This window comes from Colias croceus, chromosome Z (genome assembly GCF_905220415.1).
Source record: "Colias croceus chromosome Z, ilColCroc2.1".
Taxonomy (NCBI): domain Eukaryota; kingdom Metazoa; phylum Arthropoda; class Insecta; order Lepidoptera; family Pieridae; genus Colias; species Colias croceus.
In genome coordinates this window covers 1,779,495-1,800,502 of record NC_059568.1, presented here as the reverse complement: position 1 = coordinate 1,800,502, position 21,008 = coordinate 1,779,495, and the positions used below count along the sequence as shown (strand labels likewise).

The 21,008-nt window shown below is 34.8% G+C and overlaps 2 protein-coding genes across 5 annotated transcripts in view; one reads left to right on the top strand and one right to left on the bottom strand.

Moving 5' to 3' along the window:
- The window catches only part of LOC123705595 (probable citrate synthase 2, mitochondrial), a 34,052-nt gene extending 30,908 nt beyond the window's left edge, over positions 1–3,144 (top strand). Inside the window, exon 9 of the mRNA XM_045654458.1 lies at positions 1,416–3,144. Within this exon, the coding sequence (XP_045510414.1) occupies positions 1,416–1,577 (162 nt within the window). The 3' untranslated portion in view covers positions 1,578–3,144. The remainder of the gene's footprint in view (positions 1–1,415) is intronic.
- Positions 3,145–3,955: 811 nt separating this feature from the next.
- Positions 3,956–20,727, bottom strand: LOC123705594 (RUS family member 1). 4 transcript variants are annotated; one of them, XM_045654457.1, is made up of 11 exons: positions 20,671–20,721; positions 20,196–20,259; positions 19,983–20,072; positions 19,692–19,853; positions 19,160–19,298; positions 11,829–11,986; positions 11,310–11,451; positions 10,080–10,282; positions 9,107–9,363; positions 8,668–8,833; positions 3,956–8,224 (listed from the first exon to the last, which is right to left on the bottom strand). In XM_045654457.1, exons 3-11 carry the CDS (start codon positions 20,047–20,049, stop codon positions 7,872–7,874), a joined length of 1,647 nt encoding a protein of 548 aa, XP_045510413.1. In that variant the 5' UTR covers positions 20,050–20,072; positions 20,196–20,259; positions 20,671–20,721; the 3' UTR covers positions 3,956–7,871. The 4 variants fall into 4 exon arrangements, with proteins under 4 accessions (XP_045510413.1, XP_045510410.1, XP_045510411.1 ...); XM_045654454.1 differs by having other exon boundaries at positions 20,146–20,259; positions 20,671–20,718; XM_045654455.1 differs by having other exon boundaries at positions 11,829–11,983; positions 20,146–20,259; positions 20,671–20,718.
- Between the last annotated feature and the right edge of the window lie 281 nt (positions 20,728–21,008).

Here is a 21,008-nt window from a genome sequence, read left to right as displayed (position 1 = left end):
AAAACGCTGTAAAATTTGTTCCCGAAAACAAAAAAAAAAGATAAAACATCGTTTCACAGGTTTTCTGTAGATTATTTGGCTGATTTATTTCTTTAATACGAATAATAATTTTACAGATATGAAGGAATACAAAACTTCAACGTATGTTGCCAGTATTTTGAAAATGAATTTGCCATTTTTATTGGAAAAACGGTAAAATGGTTAAAGGATCTTCAGGGATGCTGTTGGATTTTTCGATCGTGAATGTGATTATTTGTATAGTGCACTAAAGGTTCATGATAATTATTAGATTATTTTAATAAGCATAATACATTATTTTGTTACTTTTATAAAGCTTAAAAACGTCATAGTCGTTTTCGCTAGCGATTTAATTTATGTGAACTCCATGATGGATATGATGAAAATAAAGTGTCCCGTATTCTCGACTAAAAACTACCGCTATTCGTATTCATATATTATGAAAAAAAAATTTATATAATTATTATAGTTAATATTGAAACTTTTTTTATGTAATTTATTTAATAAAAAATTGAATACAATTTTTTTGTCCATATATAACTTTAGTAGGCAGGTACTTTATGTAATAAAAGAATTTAAATAAAAATTAAAACTTGACTTCTCATTTATGTATATAGCCTACGTCACTACCGCCACTAACATAATAATTCAGATCATTGCAATGAAACCTCACAACTCAAAATCGGTCCAACGGTTTATACTGCAGGGCGTGTCAAAGAAATATTATACATACATCCATAAACTCGAAAAACATAACCCTCTTTTTTGCGTAGTCGGGGAAAAATTTGGGAAATTTTTCAATATCTGGCAACATTACACGCACACAGAAGCACCGTGTACGTACAGTGCAGCGGCGAAATGACAGCACACATAGCTTTATTGAAAATGACGATAAATTATTCGGTTTAGTTCGGCAACGCTCCATCTGTCTTTTATTTTGTAATCTAAGACAGATATATATAAGATTTATATAACAGACTAGCGGTCCGCCCCGGCTTCGCCCGTGGTACATATTTCGCAATAAAAGGTAGCCTATGTCTTTTCTCGGGTATCAAAATATCTCCATACCAAATTTCATGCAAATTGGTTCGGTAGTTTAGTCGTGATTGAGTAACACACAGACAGACAGAGTTACTTTCGCATATATAATACTAGCTTTCCGCCCACGGCTTCGCCCGCGTTTTCAGAGAAAACCCCGCATATTTCCCTTTCCCGTGGGATTTCCGGGATAAAACCTATCCTATCTCTCAAGTTGGATCGAACTGCACATGGTGTGCGAATTTTATTATAATCGGTTAAGTGGTTTAGGAGTCCATTGAGGACAAACATTGTGACACGAGATTTATATATATTAAGATTATTATGGATTATTATATACAACAACCACCCCTTTCCAGTACTACGGCCTCAAAGAGATGAACTACTACACGGTGATGTTCGGCGTGTCCCGTGCGCTCGGCGTGTTGGCTCAGCTCGTGTGGTCCCGCGCGCTCGGCTTCCCCATCGAGCGGCCCAAGTCCTTCAGCACGGACGCGCTCATCAAGCAGCTGGGCAAATAAGTGTTGTGTTGTGCAGTGTAGTGCTGGTGGGAGTGGGGCGGTGGTGGATGTTGGTGATGTCATTGGTGCCGATTAAGTGATTGGTGATGAGTTCTCTCGGTTAATTGTCAGTGATAATATGGTTGGTGATGTAATTGTTGCCAATTGTGTGATTGGTGATGATTTTAGATTGATTGTCAAAGGTTATATCGATCTGGGTTAATTGACAGTGTAATTCTCAGGGATTCATTGTCAGTTATATGATTGGTGATGTAATTGTTGCCGATTAAGTTAAGTTGATGATGAAATTATCAGTAACTAATTAATGGGTGATATAATTATATCAACTGACAATTGTCAGTGATTACTTGATTGATCAATTGATAGAGTATTTGTTATCAATGTTAATTAATCACTCATTGATTAAACTGATAATTTCTGTTTTGCAACTTCTGATCCAATCGAATTAGTGACAATTGATCGTTCACACTGAAATTACCAATACATCCACTACCGTTGAAAAGTAGTATTTGATTATTTGATCGGTTCATACAATGAGTAGGTCACCAGCAATGTACCAAGTAATTGTCTTATATGAGTTTGGGTATACATCATCATACAGCATAACCTCATGTAGCCACTGCCAGACGAACAAATGTTGCGTTTTGGCGATTTACATGTATTGCGGTAAAATTTTATTGAAATCATTTAATAAATCATGTTTTATCAATCAATTTGACTCGGTATGTGAATGCATATCATAATCATTTTAATACAAATACGAAATACAATTATATTCAATTTTTGATATTGTAATTTTTTCAATAATTCAAAATGTTCTGATTTGCAATGACATATGACATATTTTAGCGCTTGCGTGCTAAATCGTCATTTAGTTACGAATCGTCGGGTGTAAGCAAAAGTTAATTCGTTGTTCATTTCGAAGGTATTTTTGTTTTAGGGTAAAATCAGTAGTATAGCGCTTCACCGCATCACACTACAATATCAATATTTATTTTGTTAGCATTAAGAGTACGGATTACGTTTCGATTTATTGTACTTACGTCTGTGATTATGGGAAAGCGTTTTAGATGTATATTGAGGCGTGGTTAAACCAAAATTGATATGGTGTAGTGTGATCCTATTCAGGCAAAGCCGAGTGCTGTGCATATCGGTCAGTCTGCGTCAGTAGTTCAATACGTAATACTTTTCTCTCATTTGTTTACAAATATACACGCGGACTCGAGAACGTCGCTTACTCAGTATTTATAATTTCCATCGTACTTAGTTTCAGGCAAATGAAATGCTATATACGTATCCACATATGTATGCATCATTTCATGTTATTTATTTCGCAACGCTTGTAGCCTAATTTATTACCAAGTTACCAAAGTATTGACTATTTATTGTATCATTTTGTGAGGGTATCATTTAAATTAAACAGCTGTATTATTTTGACAATGTAAGGTGATTTCACTAGTGTAGTCCACTGTACATGATAACATAGTTAGCAGTGGTGTTGCGTAAATGTGGACGCCGAGCGGCGATTCTAACAGACAATACAATAAAATAAATATAGTACATTAGACATTTGTGTTTTTTTTTCTATAGTCCCTGAATTTCTTTATATTTAAGTTTTTTTTTATTAGTAGTCTTATGAGACTTCAACAACAAACAAACCAGATAAGCATCTATGGTTCTTTAGTTCAGCCCATAAGCACAAATAGGAATTAATTTCTTATCCCAATTAGGGGTTTATCAATATACCAAGACTTTTTATCAATATTCTCATGAGTCTATGTCTTAACAGATTTGAAGGAAGAATTGTTGGGAATCATCAAGAAAAATATAAGATTCAACGAGCGGAAGATATTGCAATAGAAGTTGCAAGTCTATGAGCACAAGATTGAAATAGTTATTGAAATAAAGACCTTTGTACTGAGAGTTAATCCTGTTTTATTAAATAGTATGTTTTAGTTGACTATAAAGAATAATAAAAATAACTGCGTTAAAAACAACCGACTTCAAAAACCTATTTAATAAATAGCACATATAAATAACTAGCTATATATGTATATTACTTAGTTCCTATATGGCCTAAACTCTATGTCATAAAATGTTTCATCGCTAGGTATCCAATTTACATACGTAAGTAAACAAAATTTCAGCTCAAACAACCGATTGCTAATGAACCGGGAAGTGAATCAAAGTTACTTGCTACATTTCAATTTAGTCATCGAGTACAGACAAAAAAGCTCATAAAATAAAAACTACTGGGCCTATCCATAAAAAAAATTATCTACTGGGCCTATCCGAAAAAATCCGCTAAATCGTTCCCGTAATTAAGTTTAATATTATAGTAATAGGTTGGGAAATTGGGATTAAATAAAACGCCATTGTTACATACATATTTTAATACATCAATGTTACCTGTAGAACGGTACATGAATGATTACACAATATAGAAAATATCAAAGCCTGAAAGGGGTTATCGTATACATTACTTGAAATTCTGGTTTTATTATTATAATCAATTTTATATGGTGACTTTTATCGTTGCAAACATGTGACTTAATTCAGTAAACTCCTTCAAAATGCTGCTTAATTCAATCTTTTCAAAGTAGTACTACCTATTTAGGAAATTTTGACGTTTTAAACAGACTTGTTTTCATGATTTTTTGCCAAACATTTTGATATTAACGGTGATTATGATTTCATGCACCTCTCAGACCGCATAATTAGGCTTACACTAAACACTTATTAAATACAGATGATTAAATATAAATGTCACTATATGGACGTGACTAGCTAGCGTCAGTGAAGTTCTAACACCAGAGAGTTATTAAAATATTCATTTATGAAAATAAATAAAAAAGGAGAAGGTAGAATGTTTATAATAAAAAACTATTTTTAATGATTCTAGATAAAATATGAGAGATAATGTACCATAAACGATTAGTGTTTAAATCACTATTGCATAACGTTTTTATCTTTGGAAAAATATCACAGTTACAATAAAAGTGGTGTTAAAACTTCACGAGTTTGCGAACGTTTGCTCACAAAAGCTTGGTATCACATGCGTGGCTCGAAAATTCAACGTTGAATCACAACAATCTTTCTGAATATTTGAATACTACGAGAATCGTCAGCCAATGTTCTCAAAGTAGTAGAAGGGTCAAAAACTTAACTAAGATACATGGAACTTCCACCTGGCAATAAACGAGAGGTTAAGTGACAAACATTCAAATACGGCTCGTGGCAGAAGGTCTATTAGGACCGTTTTCTGCTCAGATGATCTGAAGGAGAGAGGATTCACGCAAAGTACAACGCAGACGGCGTTAATGGGGCAATGACTGTTGGGAGTTGTTCCTTCTATAGAAGTAAGGGAGGAAGTTTTCCTTTCCCAATTTCTAGAGGCTTCAACGTAATACATCCAACGTCATAACCATTCGCCATCTGGTGATAACAAAGCAGACTGACATCCTCAATCATAGTAGTGAATATTCTTCCATCAAAAATGACGTCTAGAATACACCGTTTTAAAGGATTTATCACCGAACAAACCTCTCCTTGTGCAAATAGGGTACCCTTCTAACTTGAAAAACATTGACGCTGTAGTGATGCGATTGCTATTGGCAACATAAATCTTAAGCTAATTCCCGGACGTTTTGACAGATAAAAAAAAACACTTAGTACTATATAGTTAGGGGCGCGTTCCATTGCAAGCTATCAACTATCAGCCATCTAACTATTTGTATTTCAATGTGACATAAATTGAAATAGCTTTAGATCAGATTTTGGAAACTAATCTGTTGTTCAAAGTTGTTATAGAATCACATTGGATATTCGAAAAATCGTTGTTTGCACAGTTGTTCTTAATTCATACATCAAAAGTTGTAGAACAGTATGAACACTGCTCGCTTATTTAACTGGCGCTAGCAACGCTCACAATATGTCCGCACCCCCAGAAATACATCGAATTTTTTTTTCCATTAAGCTCGCACATTGCGCTTTGCGCTGAAGCCCACAACATCTAACATTGAGCTTACCCTAACATCCAAGGACATCGATATAAAACCACTGATGCAAGGTCTAATGTTACCAAGTTTATTTAAAATGCAGGTGCCTTTTAAATAGCTTTTCGTAAGGAGATTAGTTTACTGGTTGTTTATACGTTCCTGAAACCTGAAACGTTCTCTTTGGCAGAATTTGTGCGTGCATTGAAACTATCAGTGCATCTAGGCATTTTATCGACGTCAATATAGTATATGGTAATAGCAAGGTCTTCTCAGTAACGTCATATAATTTTTAAGTGACCAAATGGTCTCGCAAAAGAAAACTTGCAAGATATTCAAGGATTTTGTTGGTGCAGCTGGTTAAGAATGTCATTCAGTCAGATGGCACGAACGATGGTTTCGCTTAATTTTGATTGGTCATCCAACCATCCGTCGGTCATTGAAAGCTCTACAATTGGCGAATTTTAAGCGAACTATCGTCCATGCCATTTGTCTCAAATCCCTCGATGTTAGGTGTTCACCAACCGCCGTCCATAAGCAATAGCAACGTAGTTCGATTAAATATTATACGACGTTCCTGTGAAGTACGTTCGTGGGGATTATCACACATAGAAATGACTTTATTCTAAAGCCCGTGGAATGTGTTTAGAATGTAAACAGACTGGACTTGAGCAATCGTTTCTAAATCTACAACATTTAATTCACATCAAGATTATAAAACACTACACATTATAACTAATTCCTTCGCCGAGTTTGTCTGTCTGATCGCGATAGAACCAAAAACTAGTCCACCGTTTTTCATTACATTTTCTGAAATGGACAGCGACGAAAGTTTTTAGGTGTATAAGATGTTAAATTATAGAAAGCCCGCGGCCAACGCCGCGGGCGGAAAGCTGATGAAAAATAAATGTTTAAGTTGTTTTAGATTAACACATAGTTAGAAGGAAGATTGGAGAAAATAAATAATTGATTATTTTTGAACGAAAAAGAAAGTGAAAGACGGGCTGGTTAGGTAACTACATATATGAAAGAGATGAAGTTACCAGGAGCGAGTAAACGCAACGAGAACAAATATAATAATGTGCTTTGGAAGGTGTTAGTGAAATTTTAATAACAATGACGAAGCAGGCGACATTTTTTAGTGGGCGTGATGTACAAATCCGAAACATCGAACTAAGAGCAAAATACTGGTGAAAGTAAAGGTTAGGAGAAAATTATGAGAAAAGTATTAGTCAGTAAGACAATGTGAAGGAGTATTTAATGTAATCGAAATTAAATTATATTAAAAAAAAACTATCAGAAAGTTTACATTCCAACCAAAACCAGGGGGAGAGAGCTTAAATTCTAAAACTAACAGTAAAAAGTCCATATTCTTGAGTCCGCCTCTTAATTCGTTTTTGAAGATTCCATTTCCCTCGTAAAATATAAATTTTAGGGTTATAAAAATAGAAAAATAGACGACAAAATGGAATTCATTTTGAAGCGCTATGCGTAGGATTTTAAACGATATAAATAAAAGTATTATTATAAATAGTTCTCATAAAAATATACAATAATAAATGCACCTGTTCTAAAAAATATATCAAATAATACAAGTTGAAAGTAGCGTTTCACACTTCGATTCAAACCAGACTATTTCATTTTACCGCGCTGTTGCGCCTTACCTCACCCCCTAATATACAGATAATAAATGTATTAAAAATAAATCATGCCTTATAACAAAGATTAATTAAAATAATATTAAAAACTTAACGTAAATACTTTAGAAATAATATTATGTATAACGGGTAATATTTTTTTGTATTAAAAAAAATCCCGTAGAACTACGAACTAACAGAATAAATAATTAAATAGTAAACGCAAATATAACGAATTCAACTCTGAAATATTTTTTAACATTCAAATTATTTTCATAACTTTACTCATTAAATTATCATGCGAGACGGAATGCTATTAATGGTAACTGGGATCGTTGAAACAAAATTTAATTATACATAAAAATACTGTCAAGATCCTGCGCTCGGCAAACTTTTAGTACGGTCGGCATAACAATTCAATTAAAATATATTAATGAACGTTTAGATCGACAAATAAAATCATCAAAAACCAATATCTTAGTTATCAACAAAAAATCTTATATACGACCGTACCCAGACACTTAGCTGCTTTCTGTTCTCTCTTTTGGTTACACCCGAAGGTAGAACAAAAAGTAAACTCAAACGAACCAAATGAGCAATTCCCAAAACGCAACTAACAACTAAAACGACTACAATAAATTTATTTCCATTGAGCGTAATGTTTAATCGGAATAGCTGTCATCATCATCAGAGGGCGGGGTGTAAACGTAGCGGTGTAATCCAGAGGGCCCAGGCACCCCATAGTCATCGTCGGTAACCACTCGGTACTCATCATTCATATCTTCTTTGACCCAGTCCCTGATGTAATCGCTGTTACGAGTGGGAGCTCTGGCCGTGTTCCAGCGACCATTGACAAAGGCTCTAGCGGCTATGGGGTTGTCCAGGGTTGCTAGAGGTGGTGGGGGGGTTAGTGGGGGCTCAAGTTCGACCACCTCTTGGGCGAAATCGTCGAACAGCTCCTCGGCGTGGTGACGCCATTCCTCTACTAGCATCTGGTGGCGGTGTACGTTCCATCCTGGAATACGAAATTATCATCATGAATCCATACTAATATTATAAATGCGAAAGTAACTCTGTCTGTCTGTCTGTTACTCAATCACTCCTAAACTACTGAACCAATTTTCATGAAATTTGGTATGGAGATATTTTGATACCCGAGAAAGGCTAATTTAAATTAAATCCCGGATCCCGGGATTCCACGGGAACGGGAACTAACGAAGCCGCGGGCGGAACCTAGTATAATTATAAATTAAAACCATTTTCTTCGTATCAAATGAACATGCAATAGTTAATAACAACAAGGTATTATTGTAAATGCGTTGGTTGTTACTTTTGCGAACGCGCGCACCACCCAAGTAATACCCAGTAGCTCTTGTTGAACACCGCCACGAATTCCAAGAACAGCTAGTGTTATGGGATAGGCGAATCAGGAAAGTTTAGAAGCAGAACACCCCTTACCCATGACCTCCAGGCCATCTTGCACCCGCACCCACTCCAAGCTAAGCAATTGCTGCAGGAAATCAATCGCTTGGTACGACAACTCGCGCTCGAACGAACCGCCGTGACGCGCACGTACTGACGCCCATTCGCTCTCGTTGAACACCGCCGCGAACTCCGGGAACGGCTGGGTATTCATTGAATTAAATTAGGATAATAGATGCAATATTATATTGGAAAAAAGGATTGAAGGAAAGATAAGTGTTGGAAAAAGTTATTTTTTTATTTATTTATTTAATTATTTATTGCACACACAAAAGAAATAGAGACACATAAAGTACAGATAAGATTAAAATAATGTGTACAAACGCAAACCAAACGCAAACGCAAACAAAACAATTTTATTTAGCAAACCAAAATCACAATCCTTAAACATTACAAATGAAGACAAAATACTCACAATGCTAATATCGTTAATAGTAAGCGTAGCCAAAATGAACAGAATGCCATGGTAATAGCCCTCCAACACATCCACAGGCCTAGCGTTGTCCTTTAGCAATACATTCATGACACGGTCCGGCAGATTCAAGAAAGGAACGAACGGCTTCGTCTTATAAGCTTCTAGAAGCTTCTTGAAATATGACACTGGTGTAGTGTTCAACACTGACCCCTGAGCGGACGATCCGAGCTTTATTTTGAAGCCACAGTACATTTCGCCTAAAAATTAGAGTGCACTTTAACGTTTGGATTGAGTTCGTAGTTTTTGTTATGCATTCGCAGTTTAGACAGATTTTTTTGGTCTTACTAATAAAATTCACTTTGCAATGGATTAGTTATTGCAATAACCTGTCTTGTTTTTATAATTGACGTTTCATGTGAGCAAGATCAGGACACAGCTATGATAGAAAATGGTAGAAATTTATACATTGTTTAACTTTTTATTAGTAAGGCCTTTAGAAGATTAGTAAACTAATGCTTAACAGCCAAATTGAATGTTTTATTGAAATTCTGAAAATTGTCTTTGCACTCGTTAATTCAAGCTGAATAACATTATATTTTTCAAAAAGTCAGACAGTAATAAGACATGCACAAAATATGTTATATGCCAGATTAATAAGAGAGAATTATCTATCATTGATTTTTTTAATATTTGCCATCAATAAAGATATATGATTTGTATTATAAATTATTTTCGATATAAAATTTCATGAAATCAATCTAAAGTTACATCAAAGTCATGTGCTATCAAGCGATTGTGGTATTTATGTGCATGTCATTGAATTCAATTTTAAATAATCAATATCACGATTGTAGATTACTACTATAAAAATCTAGTACTGGCTGTGCCATTAAATGATGGATTACATATTTGAGCAAATCAATTAACGGCACAGTATACAGTGAAGTAGCGTCAGCAAAATAAGCTCTCTTACCCATCCTAGGTTTAAAAAAGGGGAACAACGGCTCAGTGTAATTGACACATTGCACTGCTGCGAACTGTTCAAGTTTAAGTACAGGGTCTAAAGAAAGCATGAATCGAGGCGGGTTAAATGTATCTAAGCATATTGCTTTCACAGCGCAATAATTACAAGCCAAGTGCGTCATAATCAAAAAGAGATATAGACCGAAACTGGTCCTGAAACAAAAATGCAATTATTGTATTGATCTCATGACAATAACATAATTTTCACTAAAGTAATTATAAATGTGATAAAGCTTCGTGATTGGTGGGTTGTGTGTGAGTGCGGAATTTTTGTAGTTAATTCTGTTCAAATGTTTGTTGCTTACTAGTGTCGCTGTTCTTATGACTATTTTTGTCTCGTTCTTTTCAATGGAAAAAGAACGAGAAAGTGAATGAATATGAGCTATAGTAATTATCTAAAATTTTAAGTGTAACTATAAGCTAGAACGCTGTTATAAAAGCCCTTGCGATAAACGCCAAAGCGTTTAGTATTAGAACATCTACTTATGATTATTATAGCTGTATCTAAAGATTTAAATCGTTACAATAACAGTTTAATAATACGCTTATTTATTTTGTGTATTTTATCTTAATATGTGACATATAGCCTTGAGCAAACTATATTATAGAACATTTTAGAATTTTTTTTCTACCAGTGGATGAGTATTAAAAAAATTAAAATTTGTTTACAGACAGAGACTTATTTGTTGTATTATTTTATTTATTTTGAACATGGCTTCTTTATTGCATTTGTATAAGCATATTTAGAGAAAATACCAATATAAGGTGTGCCTAACGACTTAAATCTTTAGCTAGGTACTCACTATTCTATAAAAATATTCTTAAGTATGGTCCTGTAGTTTCCAGTCTATCGTCATTTGTTTATAAATAATAATAATAATAATAAGTACATTACAAAAGAGAATATTAAAATGAAATTTATTAAAATTCTTATGAAATCAATACATAAAGTATTTGGACAAATAACGACAGACTTACGTGTTGAATGTATGAATAATGAAATATAATGTGAAGCACAATTTCATTTGAATAGTCTGTCAAATGTAATCTGTTATAGCAATTTCACCAAAATCAAATTATCCAACAATATTTTGAAAAAAAAAATCTTTTTGTACTTATTTTTGTTTTTAAAAATATTTTGTCAAAATAAAAAAAAATGTGTCAAAAGGTACTTTCTCACCCGCAATAAGTAAGTATTAGTATAGCGATGACAGACGCGAATAGATTAACAGCCGTCTCTTGGGCCGCGTCTTTGGCCGTGACGTCAGCGAGGTTGCTTCGCTTCGCGTGATGCTGCGTCAGCGCCGTGCGTGTGGCGCCGCCTTAACACAACAAATGTCATATACTTATAGTCTACCCTTAAATTATAAACAGGAAAGACTTGTGGCAGTGTGTTTATAGGTCCTCACACTACCACAATACAAAGTTAAAGTACTTCACAGTTAAGAGAATCGGAAGATTCTGTGAAACAATTGTTGAAGATTTTGAAATCGCCAACGAGTTTGCTAAAGTTGTCGAATCACGTGTTCTGAATATTTCATCGCGGACACTTCTGTAGCGACTTGCCACGGGCTACACGTGTGCGGTGCGATTATACAAAATATACTGTGGTCGGTGGCCCGTTTGCGGCGACCCTAATATTGTCTATCCAACTCCCACGCGAGTGACGTCACGGGATGAAACCAAGCTACGCACATACCTGCTACACCCACGATCGCCTTTAGGGTGGTACTGCAGCACAATGCAGCGGTGGTATACTCGAAATAGAACGGCAGGGTCAGCTCAATGACCATCGCAACGTCATTCATTATGTCCGCATACAATCGCCACGTCTTGCAATAGGCGTCTAGCTGGCTTCTGAAAACAGTGGGTTAGTATAAATATTATGCCGCGGCCACACTATGCTCCTCGCGCTGCTCATCGCACTGCCGGTATTCGCCGTGACATTGCCCTCTCTGGCCACACACTGCTCTACTCGCGCGATTAATCGCGTCGCTCCTCACTTGTCATTTGCCTTGTCTCACGAAATGGACGTTGAAACGGTGGCAGCGTGCTCGCTATGCATTTTTAGTATAGCTAATTATATTAATGTAGTAAAAAGAAATATTATACATCGTCGTCGTTGTCTTCGCCAACGGATATGGTAGATCACATCTATTCATCGACGACAATTTTTCATACGTCGCGCTCGCGCAAGACGCACGCGCGAGCGCGCGATGCGGACTGCGATCGCGCGAGTATGTGGCCACTGGCCAGGCATTCGCACCCGTATTGCCGGTCCTTTGACTCGCGCGCAAATACCGACAAAATGGGGAGTAGTGAGTAGGACGATGAGCACGACGAGTGGCATGACGAGTAACGTGGCCACACTATGTCTCTGCCTAGTTTCCTCGTTACTTCCCATACCACTCGTCGAGTGTGTGGCCGGTCGGTTACATATTAAGAACTTTTTAATAAACAATCATAACGTATAAAGTATTTGTTATAGAATTCCAAGAGATGCCAGCGGTGAAGCAATCAGAACAAAATGGGTTGATGATAATATCGAATGTAAAAATAATTGTTACATCACTACATAGTATAAAACAAAGTCACTTTTTCTGTCCCTGTTGTATGCTTAAATCTTTAAAACTACGCAACGGATTTTGATGCGGTTTTTTTTAAAGAGAATTCAAGAGGAAGGTTTTAGTATATAATTTATTAGGTTTTAGACAAAGAGGGCGAAGCCACGGGCGGATAGCTAGTTAGACGAATAAATAAGTAGAATTAATGAATAAAATATCCGTCTTGTCTTTCTTTTGTTCAGCTTTGTTTGTTTCAGATAACAGTTTTGAATTTAATACAATTTATAATTATATAAGTCTATTAATTAATTGATAGACTTATAGTATAAAACCTTATATTTACAGTAACGATTAAGCCTAGGGCACAACTAGTTGAGTTTAAAAAATTATATTTTCTCTAACCCGATAAGTTGTTTACCCCTAAACGCGGTAGATATTAGTCTGGTACTTAGATATTATCCTCATTTAATTATTGGTAACTCCTTAATCGATTTAAGTTTATTAAGTTTTAAAACTAATTATACCATACTTCGCAAGGAGTTAAACGATAATTAATTTAGTCTTTACTTTTAAAGTATAAGCAATAGATATTATATGTATCTATATGTCTTATAGTAACTATTGTATGACCTCAAAAAAACCCCAACCGTACGCATCAAGATATTTATTGGTACTAAACTTAGAATTTATATAAAATGCATAGTAAGACCACAGACTAATAATAATATACTACGTATACATGTAAGACTAATCGCAAACCGTAACTTGTAAAATACAACTAAATGTACGGCGTAGTTCGTACATGTTCCTCTCAGGAGATTGTCTTGGGAGGATATGAAGGGGATGTAAAGATGAAACAGGTAAAGACCAAGTTTCCGACAGTCGTCTACATATTATGAAACAACCATATTATCTATCTTGACTTGAGTATTGTTATTCTTTCCATTAGGTACAAGGAACATATTATCATATTTATGCAATGTGCGTTTATTTATGCATGTGTAACAAAATAATACAAGAATCATTCCGATTGGTGTTTATACAATCCTCTTAATGCTAGGGTCATTTATTCATTGAACCTTGAATCACTCCACAGGAACTGTCATTGCTACTTATTTTGTTTAAGTTGTAAAAATATATAGGTAAATGAATATTGGCAAGGTGAATGCTATTCTTTAGTTCTAATGGTGTCAGTTTTCGGATCACCAGTATCGATCTTTATTAACTTATTCTGACTCTTGCAGCAAGGGCTATTTTTGTATATGGGACACGACCACGTTGAAAGGTTTGAATATTTAGAAGGCTAGATCGTATCTCGATATATATCTGGTCCGACGCTTTAAAAGCTTTTTTAGTTTTTACAAAAATACCGCTCTTTAATGATAGCTATCACTTTACCAAACCAACTACGTGCTATCTGAAGCGGTTTATGTATACATTCATTGGTACTAATTATTATTTACTAGGCTCTATAGTTTCGAACATAAAATCGTTGCCGATTACGACATTATTTCCCGATTTTTAGTATTCGCAATTTCGCAGTCGGTACGGAACTTAGAAAATGTTTTAATTTCTCTACAACATTAATTTAAATTATCAATCAAATAATCAACAATGGACTCTTAAAGGTTTCAAGTCCTAAGTCACATTGAAAATCCCAACTTTCTCAGAAAACAATAAAGAATTCTCGACATAAAAACTTTTTCTGATTAACAAATTTATTCGGATTCTTGACCTTACAACTTTGAATACTTTTTCAACACGAATACTAAGTATTCGCCTACACTGCTTTATGCTTCTCTTTAAGACTTTAGCAATCCGGTATAAAGTACATATTATATATATAACTTATACGAAATGAAATACATATTATAATTTTCATATAAATGTTCGTCGAAAGAATGTCTTATTGTAAAAAATAATGTTAAAAGTGGCATGGCATGGCGGTGCAGCGGGTGCACGCGCAACATAACCTTTACTCCTACTTATCTGTCTAAGTATTCTATCTAGTCTACTTTGTATCTATCTCCATTGATGTGTCTAAATTTAGAATATACGAAATAATTATAATATATTGTAACACATCATCCAAAAATCATTTTATTCCTTAATTTTTTTAATACGATTAAACGACAGATGCACGATTTGGTGGTGGTGATTTTGGTTTGCTCGAACGGTGAAGGAATACATCGTGAGGAAACCGACATGTCGAAGAATTAAAAAGTTCGAAGACATGTGTCATCCGCCAACACGCACTTGGCCAGCGCGGTGGATTATGGCCTGTACCCTCATAGGAGGCCCGTGTCCCAGCAGTGGGAACGTATATGGGCTGATGATGATGATGATGATGATGATGCACGATTTGGTAGGTATAATGCATCCTAATTCTATATTTAGTACCAATCAGAAACTAAGTTGTGACAGCCAAAGGAAAAGCAGATAATCGATAAACAATGTCTCCTACAATCTACGAAAAGTTCTTAAAGTTTGAAACTCATGATTGACTTTAGTCAGCTGCCTGGCTCCTCTAGAATCTAGAAACAAGAAGTAATGCTTCGAGTAGACTATTCTATTATTCATTCCCTAAACGCTGCATCCTAAAGTCTAAGTAAGTTCTACGGCAGTCAGGATTAAATCATTCAAATATTGAAATAATACAATAAATAAAACATCCATCGCAAATAAACCTAACTACCTACCAACAATAATTATCTTGTTACTTGTGTAGGTATTTGTTTTGTCAAGTGAAAAGGTCTTAAGACAATAGCATTAGGAAAGGCTGTATTAAGTTTCTTAAAATCAAAAAGCACACCTCGTATAGGATGTAAGATTGACCACAACGATCTCAAATTGCAAGACGTTATTTACGCGTTAGAAATCACGAATAGAATCCAAAGTTAGCCTTTGACATTCAAGGATCGCTAACGAAAGCAAAAAGTTAGATTCTAGAATGTAAATAACTAATTCCTCGAAATGAAAGCTTGTTAAAATCGTAGTTCCATCGCTAATTAACAGCCAGTCATAAAGCACCGCTAGTCAAAGCGAGCTATGTACAGGTGTTATAACAACGCGGGCTCATAAATCAATAATGCAGGCTCTGCACCCTGCATCCGAACCTGCGCAATCTCGTTATTTAAAATCAATAGAGCCCTGGGTGTCCTAGGCATGTACAATCTATACGATGTTAAAGCCTAGCTTCCGGCGTCGCTAGGCAACGCTCTACCTGTCTACCTACGTATATGATTGGCGAGACGTGTCTGCGTATGCTTTTGAGTTACCAATGTAATGTAATAACAGAATTGTTAGCGGCAATGCATTGAAATATTATACGCAAGGGAGCCCATATTGGTCTTCTATAATAGAATATTATTCGTGTTTGAACGTCGCGACGAATGAAGTCGTTACAAGGTGGCTACCTGTTTACTTCTTTAATTTTATACTATAAGATAATAGTATATTAATATAGAAATAAGGTTGGATGAAACAAGATCTTTAATAAACGCACGAGTCTAAAAATCACGAATAAAGCATTTGAAAAAAAGATAAGAGAACCTATAGATTTAAGTCTGGTAAATTTTCTTATTGAATGATAATATTAAAAGAAAGATGCCGGCGCGGCGTTGCTAGGCAACGCTGTAAGTAGACAGATGATTGGCGAGACGATTGTCTACTTCTTTTGAATTTCGAATTGAATAACCTATTTTAAAGGTACAACATATTATGTGCTCGAAGGCTAATCACACACTATGCAAATATCTACTAGGTATTCATTATAAACATAAATATGTCTGACTTGATGAATAATATATATCTGGATTATTTTAGGAAGCCTTTAAATTATTCATGAGTATAAAAAAAATATTGCTTTAGAACTTAAAAAATGTAAGGACGTGTTTAAATAGCCAACTCAATTAACTGGACGACAATAATTCTATATATGTAGTCACAATATATTTTCTCCAATTTGTAGTACCGTCTGTATCTCACAATATGTACTTCATATTATAATTATGTACTTACATATAGACTAAAATTCATACAAGACTTAAACCTTTCTTATACCTACTTCTGTAAACGCACTACCAAATTCACAATATCATTGTAAAATACATACTAAACAAGATTGAACTTTTCACTTTTACTTGATGTCTGTTCCTTTTTAAACTATTTCGAAATAAACATTTCCATGAAACATTTTCTTTTAATTAAAAAAGCTACAAAGCTATCGTGTAATGAGGCAATCGATGCATTTAATATTGATGTAGGTAATATTGATGTAGCCTGTAGGGTAGCCGACGTTTGACAACCTATTAAGTACAGCACGTAAGCTCTTATTTTTTTAAAAACCGGCCAAGTGCGAGTCGGGCTCGCGCACAAAGGGTTCCGTAGCAGCAAATATAATAAATTACAGTTAAATCAACCTATCTCAAAAACTATAAGAGATACTTTGATCAAACCAAAAATCGTTGAAAGAGTTAATTAGCATGCATCACCTCTATTTTTTTTAGAATTTTATACCCCGTAGTTATAAAAATAGAGGGGGGGGGACATACTTTTTACGACTTTGAGAGCTGATATCTCAAAAACCGTTCACTTTAAGAAAAATGTTTTTTAGAAAACTTTATATCATTTTAAAAGACCTTTCCATTGATACCCCACACGGGTATGTACATCGAAAAAAAAAATTTCATCCCTCAGTTACATGTATGGGGGGCCCCACCCCCAATTCTTTTTTTTACTATTTAGTGTCATATTTTTGTAGCGGTTCATACAACACATATTCCCATCAAATTTCATCACTGTAGTACTTATAGTTTCCGAGTAAATCGGCTGTGACAGACGGACAGACGGACAGACGGACAGACGGACATGACGAAACTATAAGGGTTCCGTTTTTGCCATTTTGGCTACGGAACCCTAAAAACGGTTTTTACACCAATTACCTACCTACAAGACAAGTAAATGTTAAGAAAATAAATGTATAAGTACTAATAAAGTTTCATTTTATAAATGACTAGCAGTTCCCCGCGGTTTCACCCGCATTGCTCCGCTCCTGTTGATCTTAACGTGATGATATATAGCCCATAGCCTTCCTCGATAAATGGGCTATCTAACAACGAAATAATTTTTCAAATCGGACCAGTAGTTCCCGAGATTAGCGCGTTCAAACAAACAAAAAAAAACAAACTCTTCAGCTTTATAATATTAGTATAGATATCATAGAAATCGATAGATGTTCTATATTTGTAACGTATTGCTTTCAAAGATTCTTTATCTCTTAAATATTCGTTTGATGCTTAGCAATCCTACAACATCATTATTCTCTGTTCACGTTCATCCTTTTTTAAGTGATCATTAAAAACATACGCAGCGAGAGTAGAATGGTATAAAAATCGTTATCAGAATATTATAACTACCCTTCTATACATTTGTGAATTGTGTTAGGCGTTATTACTCGCGTAATTATTCTCAAAATGTTTTGCTAATGATCTGCTCCTATTGGTCGTTTATATATAGCCTTTCTTTGTAAAAGCAATCCAAAATCAATATGTTTTTATAAACGTCCCTAAACACGTTCTTCATATTTATTTACACAGTTGTACCGGCAAATGTTCTCCTTTATGATATCACTAGTATGAAAAATAGATATTCGATTCGTAGACCTACCCGATATGAACATAAAATTTAAAGAGAATCGGTCAGATCATTACGAAGGAATTTAACTTCAAACATCGCGACACGAGAATTTTATGAAACACATAATAAACACGTAATTGAATTACTATACATGAGCCTGAGAGATGTCTGGGCTCACAAACATGTTATTCGCATAGCAAATGTTATGAAATCAATACATAGGGTTCGCAAATGCAACTATGTAATTAACAGCCTCCGGGCTCGGATAATCCCCACAACATTGTTACGTAGCTTTAAGCTAGGTATTCATCGTTTTGCTTTGAAAAATGTAAGCTTTGATTTCGAATTATACAGATGTTTTGACGGTATCGTAAACATTATTGTATTTATAAGTACATGACGATTTCATACTTTTTAATAGTTTGCTAGGATTTGGAAGGCAATTAAAATTTTCTTTGCGTGTACAGTTTTATGTGAGAAAAGATTGAAGTAAATGGTTTTTTTTATGAATATTTTCATATTTTATTTGAATTACAAGGAATAAATATCTGTTTTGTATTGAAATTAGTAGTAGTAGTTTGTTCATTGGAATACTTTTTTAAATATAAATAAAAATCAACAATAAAACTGATATTATAGTTACAAAAAAATTGAGGTAACTACAAAAACACAAGTAAAAAATTACAAAATTTTGCTGCAGCTGCTCATATAAAAAATGTTTTTTTTAATAATTTCAATAGGATATTTAAAGACCAAATTACCATTGCATGTCGCGCTTTATAAAGCCCCCATTCACGCCGCAGAACCTGTACAACACAAAGTGACTTACCCATGTGTGTAAGCAAAGAGGATTCTACCCAGGTGTCCGCAGCCATCCTTCAATACCCATGTGACGGTAGCAGCTAAAGGGGTGGCCGCTATGTCCCCCACCCCCACCCCTGTCATAACTTCCTTTGTCGCCAATATACCTGTATAAGGAATAATAGCTTTATTTTCTTTAATTAAATTCTTTTCTTCATTGTTATGTCTGAACTCATTTTTCCTATATTGATTTTGTTACGGAGTAAAATGTGTGTGTAAGTTATATGTTGAAAAATGTAGAAATTTAATATAGTGTTTAAATTACTTTTAACAAGCATTTTTAGTGTTTGAACCCAATCAGTTACCAATCAAACAATGTGTTAATGAGTGACTATGTTTATAATGCACTGTTTGCAATCACAAAATATGAGATAGATTTAATATATAATTGTAGTATCGAACTTATACTTACCCAAAATTTAACATCAATCGAGACATCAACTCCTCGCTCCAACTTTCTGGACCTTGTTTTAAAAAGTATGATAATTTAATTCAATTACCTGTGATGGTGCTGCAAAACGCTTGAGCTGTGTCGAAAACCTGGTATTCAAGGTAGTCCATGCTTATGCTGTCTGGGAACCCTTGCGGCAAGAATATTTCCTTCAGCCAAGCTAGTATCCAATTCGCTTTCTGCGTTTCACAGACAAGAATCCTATTTTGCCCTAAAATAATATAAATTTAAATAAATCTACTCAAATCAATCATTAAAAAATAAACTTAAATGGACATTGAATGCAGCGCTGTTAAAATTTAAAAATCTGTAAAGTTCTTAATAAAAAAATTGAACAAACCTGGTGGCTGAACGTAGAACCTCTGCCTGGTTCCATACCTCTCCTGCAGCAACAACTCTCCTTCCATTGGTGCTGGATCAAAGCTCTCCACTGAAACAAATAAAAAAAAATTAAATTATCCAATGATTATCCATTTCATTTAGTTATTTCCTAGGATACTTGCTTTTAACTGCTTGAAAAACCCAATGTTATTAAATAAATGTATTATTAAACCCTTAGAAAGACGTCCCGTGCATCCCCGGAAGCCGGTCCGCAGTCCGCACAAAACTGCCGTCACCTGCCGTAAGCGAAATTGTAATTTATTGATCTAAGAGTTGCCATATTTTGACTCTCGTTTTCCACGTGTATTGGGAAAAATTTACCCTCATTATATATTCTCAGATGTTAAGCTAATGACTAAATCACGTAATATGTTTTGTATATGCATGTAGCCGTACCTAAGTTTATAATATTTGACTTAGATATTTGAAATCAAATTTTACTTTAATGGCTGCAAAGAAGTTATAAACTACTTATTCTTTAAAAAAATTTAAAGAAGTAAATCGTCGTCATATAGTGTAAATTTATTAATAGTTCTTACTATTACTTATTAATCACTACCTACTATTTAATCATTAATATTGAAAAAATGCACAATATAAGTAAAAAAAAGTTAAAACTAAACAAAATCAAAAAAGTTTTAACTTACCGGTGCCGAACAGCCGCAATGTGAAGGACGACGGACACAGAACGACGGACGACGGTAGACAGCAGTAGACAGTGTAGACGTGACCACGTGAGACATCTCACATCAGAGCGTTTTCACATTATCCGATCCGATATCGGATATCGGACGCCGATAGCCGATATCCGATATCGGATACAATTTGCCTTTTCACATTGTCCGAATCGTTCATACGTAGACTGAGAAACTAATAGACAAAGGTACTCTGTAACCGCGACTGAGACAAAGATAGTTTGTCAATGTATAAGTTGAATGTTGCCAAAGTATCCGAGCTCCCGGATGTTTTGGAAAGGGTAAATATT

Bases quoted from the DNA above. Each gene is read 5' to 3' on its own strand.
- LOC123705594 (XM_045654454.1), bottom strand. The intron at 19,854-19,982 runs GTTTGTTCAATT...ATATTATTTTAG, and splicing joins GTTCTACGTTCAGCCACCAG to GGCAAAATAGGATTCTTGTC. The intron at 10,283-11,309 runs GTGAGAAAGTAC...TTTTTGTTTCAG, and splicing joins CTAATACTTACTTATTGCGG to GACCAGTTTCGGTCTATATC.